At 36.9% G+C, this 12,080-nt stretch overlaps 2 protein-coding genes across 2 annotated transcripts; one reads left to right on the top strand and one right to left on the bottom strand.

Annotated features, from left to right (window-relative positions):
- Positions 1–917: 917 nt before the first annotated feature.
- Positions 918–1,771, bottom strand: LOC6038873 (transmembrane protein 70 homolog, mitochondrial). Its single transcript, XM_001848520.2, has 2 exons — positions 1,222–1,771; positions 918–1,168 (listed from the first exon to the last, which is right to left on the bottom strand). The coding sequence occupies exons 1-2, from the start codon at positions 1,654–1,656 to the stop codon at positions 962–964; spliced, it is 642 nt and encodes a 213-aa protein (XP_001848572.2). The 5' UTR covers positions 1,657–1,771; the 3' UTR covers positions 918–961.
- Positions 1,772–4,186: 2,415 nt separating this feature from the next.
- Positions 4,187–5,667, top strand: LOC6038872 (chitin deacetylase 8). The gene is made up of 3 exons (XM_001848519.2): positions 4,187–4,957; positions 5,020–5,200; positions 5,265–5,667. The coding sequence occupies exons 1-3, from the start codon at positions 4,215–4,217 to the stop codon at positions 5,514–5,516; spliced, it is 1,176 nt and encodes a 391-aa protein (XP_001848571.2). The 5' UTR covers positions 4,187–4,214; the 3' UTR covers positions 5,517–5,667.
- The last annotated feature ends 6,413 nt before the right edge of the window (positions 5,668–12,080 follow it).

The following is a 12,080-nucleotide window of genomic DNA, read 5'->3' as shown; positions in this document are numbered from 1 at the left end:
TAAAATAATGTGAGGAAGAAATAGAAAATTATTTTTTCCTAATTGGCGCTCAAAAAATCTGGCAATGCCAGATTTATCTGGCAACCTGGCACCCCTGGGTGCTTGTCACTTTTGGTGTATGTTTTCTTCGCATGACATTCGTTTTTGTGGGGTAGTTTGTCGATAGGGCTGGGAGGTAGTTATGCTGCAGAGGCTTGGCGGACATGTTTTGGTTACAGCATGGGGTGTATGTTTTGGGAAAGGCGTCGGAGAAGACAGCATAAAAGCTCGTGGATAAGCCAGGTTTCTCTAATCTAGCGTTTTGATTTTGTGATTGTTTTAGGATTCCTCATCTATAGGAAATGGGTTCAAGACCAGTTAAGGTCGTAGAAGGTGTCTTTCACTCTTGGGACAATGACTGTCAATGATAGATCTGGATTCATGGCCTATCTACAATCACTTTCTTTAGAAAATTGTACTAAGCGTAGGAATTTGAATCCACAGAAAGGAATCTGATATTCAACAAAGGTAATGTTAGAAATCAGTGTCATGACGTATGGTTTGGAAAATATCGAAATCTACGTTAAGTTGACGATTCCATATCAAAGGTAAATAAACAACTGTATAGCAAAGTATAACATTCCAAAAAGTTGTCTAAGTTAATTGGAGATAACCGCACCAAGTTACGTTCTTTTTCTATGCAACTTATCAACATTTTCTGGAAATTGAGGAGTTCTTCTCCCTGATTTATAAAGGTTTTAGTATTCGGATTTATAAGGTTTTAGTGGCGTTCGGATTTGGTAGAACTTTTTGAAGATGAACGCTTGTTGAATTTTTTTGTGTGGTAGACGTGGTAGATAGTCCGTCTTAAAGCGAGGTGGGATCTTAGAGGGCTAAATAATCTTTCGTGTAAGAAGTAAAAAAATAAAACGGCAAAGTTTCAACCTTCAATCTATTTATTAGCATGTCCATCCAACAATCCTCACTTTTTGTCGTCCTCCTGCGCTGCACTTTGCCGCGCCTCCTCGAACTTGAAATCGATCGGCTTGTCGTAGCCCATGATTTTGATGTAGTGCGTCGGATCCGGGAACAGCTTCGGGTCCACAAACAGGGACTTTTTGCCCACCATAAAGGTCGTGAACATACCGGGTATTTCCGGTACCACCACGTCCTCCAGCTTGAACTTGGTCTACAATGGGTTAAATTAATTAAAATATACAAATTTCAAATCCAGGTTCTCACCTGCTGCTTCATCAGGAAGAAGGTAATCGTGCTGGCGGTGTACTCCTTCGTGGTCACGTCGTAGTACAGCTCCGTCACGTACCGTTTCGTGATCAAATGCAGCAGAAGCGGTGTGACGAAGGTGAAGAACCCAGCGATGCCGCAGATGGCCACGATCATGGGAGTGCCGCCGATTTTGCTGGCCTGCTCGAGCAGAATCGGCTGCGCGATCACTCCGCCTATGCTGGTGGCCAGGGAAAACACCTTCACGGCACGGATCTGCGGCGACAGGATGCCGTAGTACACCTTGAAGTCACTGTCCGAGGCCGGCGATTGACTGCTCAAGCATCGCAAGGCACTCTGGAGCGACGACCGGTTGCCGGCCAGAAGGTTGTGTGAAATTTCGTGATTTATCTGTGGGCCGAGGCTCCGAGTGAGCAGCCGGAGTGATAACATCTTGGCGAACACTGACTAGAACTAGAAAACTTATTTTTACACCGATCCGATGCAGGACTTCACGTTTTGTTGTATAATCGTAACTGCATGGGTTGAACCGGGAGAACGAAATTCAATAGCAAAACAAAATGGGAAATTTGACGTTTGGTTGTTGCGGGTAGTATTGTCGTTTGCGTTCAAATGTGATTGCGAACTACCGTAAACTGGGGTCAATCGGGACACATGGGGCGAATTGGGACAGCAGTTTTAACCATGTTGGAGCACAATATTTTGATTTTTCTGGTTGGTTTCGGTTAGAACAGACTCAGGTCAACAAAATGTGTACATCCATTTCCAAATTTAAAAGCTTCAAGTGCTCTAGGAACTGCTGTCCCTATTCAGACTGTAGTCCCGATTCACCCCAGATTACGGTAATAATTTTGATCTTGAATTTAACGCTTACAATTGAAAAATTAGATATTTGATTCTATGATTTTACTTTATCTTGTAATTTTTAACATAATATTTAATATTGACAAGTTACAGGTAATCGACAATACCAAGGACAATACAAACCATAATTCTTCAGCGTGCTTTCGGTAGGGCTGGGAGACATTGTGCTTAACAAAATTGATTCGTGCTAGTGAGCTTTCTATGCTCGCAGGACTTCCTGTTTCTGAAAGCTCAGCTTGCGGGAAGTGTTGAGCATTAAAAGCACAGTATGTCGGAAGAGATTAGTAACTTTAAACATTGTCATGATTACCGATACTTACTACTTACTGAAGGTCAATAAATTGTGTTTATTTTTCAATTTTCAATGCGAGTGTACGCCCTTTTGATGTACCGTAAACCGGGGTGACTTTGATAGGATTTCAATTTGTTTTTAGAATATTTTCCAACAGGTAAGATTTTTCTCAAGATTATTATTTTTAAAACATGTACTGGGGTAGACCATACAAAGTCCATGCACTATTTCGGATAAAAAGTTTTTTCAATAATGTTTAGAAAAATAGTTACGTTGAAAATTCTCAGTTTTAATTCCGGGGTGACTTTGATAGTCATAGTTTTTCTTGTTAAAATCATATTTCAGATGTTCAAACTTTATTTGTACGCTAAATGTACCATCACTAAAGTAGCTGATATAGTTTTTAAGAAAAAAAATCAATGTTTATATTTAGTTAACTAAGTGTATAAGTTTTTTAGCAAAATACATATAAATTTTTGGTAAAATTGTTAAAAAGTCGGATTTTTGCCTGAAGTTTGTTAAAACTAGTTTTGTTTGTAAAATTATCGATTTATATTGCATTTTATACTGAATTCGAAGCACGAATCACAAGTTTTCATATTTTACATGAATTTTGTTCATCTGAAATTGCCTATAAATTTGGAGATTTTTTTAAACTGTGTTTCAAAAACGCATATTATTTATTATTTACAAACTTTTTTAACCTTCTCCTTGTGGAATATTGTTCAAAGAATCCGAAAATGCATTCCGTTTTCCGATTAAATATAATGTTCATTGAGAAAATCAAGACACTTTGAGAAGTTTAAAATAATGACTTTCATCAACATTTTCTTAACTATATTTAACTAACTTTGTAAACTTGTCAAAAGTTTATGAAATGTTCTTCTTGAGGTACTTTGAACACATCTCTACCACGGTCAGTATGTTTCTAAACCATTCCTTACGTATTTTAATTGTACTCTTCATTTTGCGGAAAAATCGCAAACCTATCAAAGTCACCCCGTTTTACGGTAACTTTTGTTATTTCTCGCAGAATGTAATGGGTTTGGTTGACTTGATCGTGAAAAAAATGGGATTAAACCCGAAAATGGAACTGAGATCCACTGGCAAGTGTTTCGAATGTGGTCGAATCGCATTGCAGTCTTCAGGAAAGATGTTTCGTGGGTCTGAAATAAGATGAAACAACTTTAAATAATCCAGACATTACTAATGTACTAGCATCGATCTTATGGAATAAATCTCGCTAACCAATCAAGCTAATATTTGGAGTTGCTTTTTGGGAGTTTTTGAAACCGCCTTGAGTCAGGGGTATTAAAAAACACCCATAAAGCGAAAACTGGAAATTTGGTGTATTGGACCTTTAAAAAAAACTCCAGATATTCAAGTTTGAAGTATGAAAAAGTATTTTTTTAATTCAACAAAAAAGTTGAACTTATGATTTCGGCATTTCAGTCTTTAGCTAGTAAAAACAAGTATTTACTTTCATTCAAACGTTTCGACCAGCAATACGTTGGAGTAAAAATGGTTTATGAATGGTCCTTCTATGTACTAGCATTCGCGGACGATGTCCGTGCTAGGAAACTGAATATTCCAAAGCCTTTCAACGTTTGATCAGAATTTCATATGACGTATTGGGGTTTTCTAAATCATTTACCAAATACCTACTCCATGTTTCAAGCGAAAGGGATCATCGTTATAGATACTTGAATATGGTGACGATTTACAAGTAGTTTCTATACGCTTCCAGTAGATAAGAAAATCGAGTCGATTATAAAAACGAGCCGCACTTCCCATACCTGAGTTCACTTTATCACCGGACATAGTTAGTTTCATAATGTGCTTCAGAAAGTTGTGCTATTTTTTGCTTCTGCTGCTAATTGCACTCGGAATTAGATCAACCAGTGCCGTCCAATGTAACGCCAACTGTAAACCACCAAACTGCCGTTGTTCCTCAACGGAAATTCCGGGAGGGTTGGCGCCAAAGGACACCCCTCAGTTCGTGCTGCTTACGTTTGACGATGCGGTCACCGTGCATAACGTTCCGTACTACCGGGAGGCTTTCACCGGCCGGACAAACAACGACTCCTGTCCGGTGGCGGCGACCTTTTTCGTGTCCCACGAGTACACCGATTACAGTTTGGTTCATGAGTTGTACTCGGCCGGGCACGAGATCGCGTTGCATTCGATTTCGCACAGCTCAAACACCCAGTACTGGCGGGATGCGTCGGTGGCCCAGTTGGCCGACGAGTTTGGTGGGGAACGGACCATGATGGAGAAGTTTGCCAAGATTCCCGGAGGGCACGTGCAGGGACTGAGGATGCCCTTTCTGCAAATGGCCGGCAACAACTCGTTCCAGATGATGAAGGACAGCGGGTTTACGTACGATTGCTCGATGCCAACGAGGGCGCACGTGTCTCCGGGAATGTGGCCGTACACGTTGGACTACGAGAGTAGTCAGGATTGTGTCATTGGGTCTTGCCCGACGGGAAGCTTCCCGGGCGTCTGGGTTATCCCGATGATTACGTGGACCACCAAGGATGGGTTTCCCTGTGCCATGGTAGACACATGTCTTGGAATGTAAGTATAACCTCAAATGACCATATGGTGCTGATGTAATGCAACTTTTGCTGGCTCAACAGGCCAAATTCAACCCAAGAATTGTTCGAGTACTTCAAGAGCAACTTTGAGCAAACGTATCTAACAAACAAAGCTCCCTTCGGGTTTTACGTCCATGCGGCCTGGTTCGACGTAAGTCCCGTCCACTTTGAAGCGTACAAAATGTTCTTGGACTATCTGCAGAACCTTCAAGATGTCTACATGGTACGTTGTAACTTGAAATCCCCACTAAAAAGAATCCACCCCTAAAACTTTAAACCGATTCCAGGTCAGCGGATCGACGGTGATTGACTGGGTCCGCAGTCCCGTTCCGCTGTCTCAGATGAATTCAAAGTGCCGGAAACCAGCGGTCCCCACCTGTCGGCCCGTGTCCTGTGAGTTGTGCAAAAAGGAGGACAACAACTTCACCACCAGGTGGGCCAAATTTTGCGACGTTCCGTGCCCGGGCTCGTACCCTTGGCTGCAGAACCACCTGGGGACGGAGAGTTACGGCGATGGGTGCAAGAAGGCGTGGCTGTGAGGGTGTTCGAGGAAGATAAGCTTGTTGAGGTATTTGTTTGCCACTTGAAACATCAGTGACAATTGTAGTGTGTGAGCTTGTTCTTGAACGATGTGTTAATTTTAATGTCTGATTTTGTGGATTTTGCAGAAATAAAATGGTTTTTTGTTTATTTTATTGTATTAAACAATTATATTTAGAAAGATTGAGACCTTATATCGAACATCATTTGTGTTTACAAAAAATATAGAGCGTCCAATTTCCAGTCCCGGGAAAAAAAATCCCTGGAATTTCCGGGATTTCCCGAAAAAAGTATTAAATTTCCCGGGAATTCCCGAAATTAAAGCGGAAGAATACATTTTCTTTTTTTTGGAACCATATTTTTGAAAATGCTATGAAAAAATAATTAATAAAACTCAACATGATTTTGTTCAATTAAATTTAATATTTAATGCATATATATTTGATCAGGTGATCAGAAATTTTGATCTCAAGATTTATTTCAGTCAATAATAGTAATTTCTGAAGCAACTGGAAATCGATCTTGCTGAACGAATATAAACTATTACAATTTAGCTTTTAAAAGAACAATTGGTGTTATTAAATAAAAACATATATTTTAACCCCTTTACCGCCCTTACAATAATCAAATGGGGTAAACATAGAATCGGTATCGTTAAATATTTCAGATCGGTATGTGCAAGAAGAATTACTTAAATTCGTTTAATACCTAGTACTCAAGAAATTACAATTTGAAGTGAAAGAATTATGGAGCTCTGGTGCAACAATTAGTCAAACAAATCAAATCAAAATTTAGTGTTAGACAAGTAGTGTTAGAGGAATAAAAAGAAATAAAGTGAAATTATATTAATTTATCGTAAAATAAAAATCATGTTTTGTGCTGTGAGAAACATTCAAACGAAGTCAATTATAAACCTGAAAATCATATGGCGTAATAAAACCATAAAAAATTATTGAAAAATACATTGTGTCCAAAACATGCAAAATATTTTTGAAATTTGCTAAAAATAATTTAAAACATTGATTTTTTTTAAGTAAACCAATCGAGAAGTTAGAGATTGAAGGAAAAAAAAAGCTTTGCAATTATGTTCAAAAACTGAAACTAGTATTATTTTTTTCATAAAGACATAATTTCTGCATACATTATTTTCATTTCAAATGTATGTGTTAAACCACACTCTTTAAAACTGGTCACACACAGAAAAAAAAGTTGAATTTTGGAATGTTGAAAATTTGGTAGGTTGAATATTACCTCTTTATTTGTGTAATATTACATAAAAAATGTGTAAAAATGTGAACCTGATGAATATTCATCAAAAACTGATGAAAATTCATCATTTTCTGGGGTAAAATTTATCATTTATTTTGCCACAAAATCTGTCACCATTTGCTGATGAATATTACCATCATTTTTTTTTCTGTGCAGAGGCAAGCTTAAATGATTTTTTTTGTGGAGTATGGATTCATTTTACTCACTGTCCAAACACTTTGATTAAAAAAAACTTCTCAGCAAAAAATACCTTAGATAATTTAATTAATTATTTTATGATTGAGCTTATAAAATTAGAAAAATAAAAACATTTTCTTGAATTTGTATGATTTTTTACATGCAGTCAAGCTGTTTATTGATCTATTTTATCCATTAAAGCCGCTGTCCTATACATTTTCTATGCAAAATATTAATCAGTACCAAGATCAGAACAATTTCCAAGAAATTAAAAATTTCCCAGGATTTCCCGGGAAATTGATTGAAAATTTCCCGTTTTCCGGGAAATTTGTAACCCCGGGAAATTGGACGCTTTAAAAAAATATCATCACATTTTTTAATCTTCATTTTTTTTACTTTACAAGTCGACGTAATCGTTACACACTAAAAAATTTGGAATATTACATTTAATGGAACCGTTCATTTGACGTAATATTTGTTCATGTAAACGAGAATTTGATGTGAAATTAGGTTTGTTTTGACATAATAAGCCCAAATTTACACTGTCATGCCTTTGCCAAACATTACATTATGCGAAATCTAATAAAGCATAAAGTTTAACCTAATATTACATTAAATTTGATGCACATAATTGGAGCGTGTTTTTAGATGTAATCTTACATCAGATAAAACAGAAAATCACGCACTTTTTTCATTCCACGTGTACCGAATGTGTTGTGCAAAAAAGTGACAGCCATATTGAAAACCGTGGAAGAAGCTGTGACTGGAGATTTTCCCCTCAATTATTGCCGGTATTGTGACGGAACTTGCATTAAACGACCTACGGAGGCATTCACAAGCAGTAAGCAAAGGTAAATATACTATATTTCTGTATAAATCGGATCGATTAAACCTCAATTAACTCGGGTTCTCATTAACGGTGGTGCTTTGTTTACTTTCTTTCAGACATCTTCCAGAAAGCCGGTTGACCAGGAACCAAGTTCTGGACGCTGTGGATCTGTAATTTTTAATGCGGACTATCCGGTCGAAGAAATCATCGTCTCGCAAAGTGATTGTCAGTGAAAAGTGACGGTGTGGTGAAGCTGCTAGGTAGAAACAGATTCCCATGAAAGGCGGATTCCTTTCAGCAGGGTGACCAACAATATCTGGTGAATAGACGCAATAAAATACAAAGTGATTTCAAACAAATAAGGAAAAAAGCCGGAAAGAATTGTTGTGGTTGTGAATGAACAAAATTTATATTTAATTATAATGAGGTCAAATAAAAACATCGGTTATGGTCAAGCTAAACATGTGTTTATTCGTCTTATAAGAAACTGCCATTTCCAATAAGAATATCGTCCCACAAAAATTGCGTGAGATGTAATTTTACACGACGTCGATTGGTGGGTTGGATCGTGTAATTTAAAATTTGACGTAATATTACGTCTTATTTGATGCTCCAGTTATGTGCATCTAATTTAACGGAAAATTACACGATTTTTTCGTAGTGTGTTATCTTGTCAAACGTCACTTTTTGACGTTCCGAGAAAAACGTGCTTTTTATTTGACCTTGATTAAACAAAAACACCCAGTCACAAAATATTCTTGCAGAAATGGTTCTGCTAGAATCCTGCTAAAAAGGTGGAACATTTTTGCTAGAATGCTGTAAGAATATCCAGCTAGGAGCGGCCGTGGCTGACTGGTTACGGTGTTCGCTTTGTAAGCGAATGGTCCTGGGTTCGATTCCCATCTGCTCCCAACGAGAAAGTATTAGAATTATAAATCTTGAAACTCTGAACATGAACGAAAAATCAAACTCGCTCGAGTCGGGGTTCGATCCCCCGTCCTTTGGATTGGTAAGCATCACGGCTTGGTGAGCTATAGCTAGCTGGAATTAGGAATACTGTTACTATCAACTATATACGCGCTGGGTCCTTGTCCATTTGGCAAGGGTTCGGAAGTTCTAAATAACGTTTGAACCCGATTGGTGCAAACGTTCTTCAGGGCGGGGCTTGTCGATAAAGCTGAAGTACCTCGCGCTCGGCTAGCCAGCGTAGAAATGGGTCACCGAAGCTCGGCAGAGCTAACACCTTCCAAATGCCTATGCGAGTTATTTGCATGTATAGAGTGTAGATCTAAAAAAAATACATGGAAACAACTCAATTTGTAAGAAGTGACCGCGTGGTCCCGTTTGGTTGGTTGCACACACACACAATGCTGTAAGAATATCCAGCTCTGTGAGAACTCTGCTAGAATCCTGCTAGAACGTGGTGACTGGGCAAGAGCACGCAATTTATACTTTGGATTTTTTTACTAAAAAAAATATTTTGGAAATTTTTACTGCCATATTAAGTTTAACTTTCAAATATTTTTCAAAGAAATTGGAAATCATGACCAAATCATGACAATCAAAATGAAAAATGACCGATCAAAATGAAGACCAACGATTTCAGATTATTTTATGGGAGATCTGTATTTTCTTTAAAATAAATCTATATCATGTCGAATTCGAAGCCATAGGAGACATTTTCAAATTTTTAACAGCAGATTCAAGCTTTTAAATCATATTAAAGCATAATTCAATTACTAAATTGTTGAAATTTGTTAATATAATCATTTTATCTAAATATAATTATATATTTTTTAAATATATTGATTTTAGGGATCGAAAATCTGTAAAATACAGATTTATCTGTATATCTGGCATGGCTGATGAAGACTCAAGGAATGACATTCACACATCGAATAAAAAACCACTTTATCTAGTGTAGCAATTTTAGTTTTATTTCATTTCTATTCTCTGAGTAACGATTGTTATTTTAACACTCGAAAATGCCATTGCCTTTGTCCTGCTTTCACTGCACTGTTTGCTGCTGTTTGTGTTTTCTTCTTCTCCCTCTTCAGGCATTTCACTTAACGTTCCGGTTACCCTTCCCATCAAAATGCAACATTACACTTCTTTTCTAGGTTCTTACTATGTGTTTCATTTTGTTCTGTTCGTTTTTCTTCTTCTTCTTCTTCTGGGTTTTCTTTAAATATAAATAGTACATTTGTTTTCTTCTGCTTCTTCTTTTGTTGCTTTGTATTGTTCTCCCCCTTCAATCATTAACACGTTGGCATTCTTGTCACGTTTCTCTGTGTTGGTTTTTTTTTGTTACAACTTGCTTTAACTTTACAGCACAACTATACAGTTCTCTAACTAATTCCACCGATCACACCCTTTCGTCTCTGTGTTGTTTCTGTACAAATCGTGCTTTTTGTTCGTGTGATCTTTATCCTCACCTGGTACTGTCGTTCGGGTTGGTTTATTGCATGGTTTACTCATTCTCCGTGTTTGTGTTTTCGTCTTTTCGTCATCCGCGTTCCTTTGTCTCTATTGTTTGCCCTTCAAAACATTCCGAAAGAGGATACTTTTTTTTTGTTTTGTTTTTGTATATGTTATCAGTGACATATTGTACGTAATTTATCCTACCGTTCCATTCTAATAGAGTTTTGCGTGAATGCGTTTTCTTTTTTTGTTCGATTAAGTTAATGGATTCTCATGGATTTGTTTTCTCCGCTTTCTGTTGCTGCTCCTATTAAGTGAAATTTTTGTGTTATTAAAATTTTTGTTGTTCAAAAAAAGGGCAGTTGTATTTGCTGTTTTGTGTTTTTTCATCTTTCTTTGCTTTTTTTTTTGGTTGAAATTTTGCGTCAATTTTGAACTCTTTTCTGTTTCCGTTTTGGGTTTTTCCTCTTGGTTGTGCTTTTGCTTGGTTGTCCCCTTTCTGCTCGGTTATTTACAAATTGGCCGAAACGTATATGCCGAAACGTATTTTGTGTGTTTGTGTGACGGTGTGTTGGTGTGAGTGTGTGTGTGTGTTTAATTATTAGGGAGTGTGCGGCTAATAAGAAACTGTCTGCTACATTTGATTCTGACATCGTTGGGAAATGTGTTGATATTTTTTCTTATTTTTTTTTGCTTCTTTTCGATTTACGTTGTAATGAAAACAAATTCGATTATTTCAATAAAACTGGTTTCTTTGCTAGATTTTGTGGCTTTGCGCTAACTGTTTGTTTTATGCTTGGTTATTTTTATGTGGTTCATGTAACTGCAGGTTTCTTTGTATCTAATAGTAATTTGATTACACATATCACAAAGTATTATTTTGCCTTTTTTTAAACATTGTATCGTTATTGAATAACTATTCCATAACTTTCTCGTCGGGAAACTTTGCATGCTGGCGCAGTTCAGTTCCGTCCGTTGCAGTTACTGAAAGTGATATTTTGTTTTTGCGTTTGCTATTCGTATTGTAAAAAAACCTTACAGAAAACAATGCCTTTTTTATTTAGTGTGTATGGTTTAGTGTATCATTCTCATTAAATTCGTACAGTTCGTTGATGTTTTTTTTAATTCATAAATTGTATCTATTTCATTTTTGTAGTTTGCTTTACCAGCGCTTAATAGTTGTTTTCTTGTTTTTTTTTCTCTCTGATGTTTTGGCTCTGTGCTGCTGCACGTTATCAATTTAATTCCTGATTATTTAATTCACTGTAACCAAACAGCTGTTCTGCCTTCAACTAATCGCGTACAAACTGCTGAGAATAAACGTCAAATGTAACAAAACGTGTCATTTTCTTGGCGCAAAAGCTGCGGGTAAAACAGGATGCTTAATAAGTTTATGTTTTGCTCATTTTTTTTTTTTTTTGCTTTATCTAATTAACGCTACAAACTATCAATCGCATTTAAAAATATTATTAAATCGTCGTTTGCTCTAACTTGCTGACTAGGTGAGGCCATATAGTTGTCGGCCATTTTGTAAATTTGATTGGTATACACTCACACATACTGCTTTACCCAGACTGGTTGCTCAATCTCCGTTTCCGGTTCCGGTTTGACGTATTTTTTGTTTGCTTCATTTTAGGATGCTGATCCTCCATTAGTTCGTACGGTTGTGTTTTGTTACGTTTTTCTAGTTTTTTTTGTTGTTTGCTGCTGGTTTATAGTTTAAGATGTTTTTTTTTGTTTTTCTTTCAATGAAAATTCAGTCTTTATACACAGATACAAAATCCTAGCAAATATAGGTATTATTTAAATTTGTTACTTTGTTCAATCGATCGTCAAGTGTGACCGCAAAACTAACTCGTAAAAAAGG

The sequence above is a fragment of the Culex quinquefasciatus genome, chromosome 3 (genome assembly GCF_015732765.1).
Source record: "Culex quinquefasciatus strain JHB chromosome 3, VPISU_Cqui_1.0_pri_paternal, whole genome shotgun sequence".
Classification (NCBI taxonomy): domain Eukaryota; kingdom Metazoa; phylum Arthropoda; class Insecta; order Diptera; family Culicidae; genus Culex; species Culex quinquefasciatus.
The sequence above is the reverse complement of the archived record's forward strand: the minus strand, read 5'-3'. Positions and strand labels throughout refer to the sequence as shown.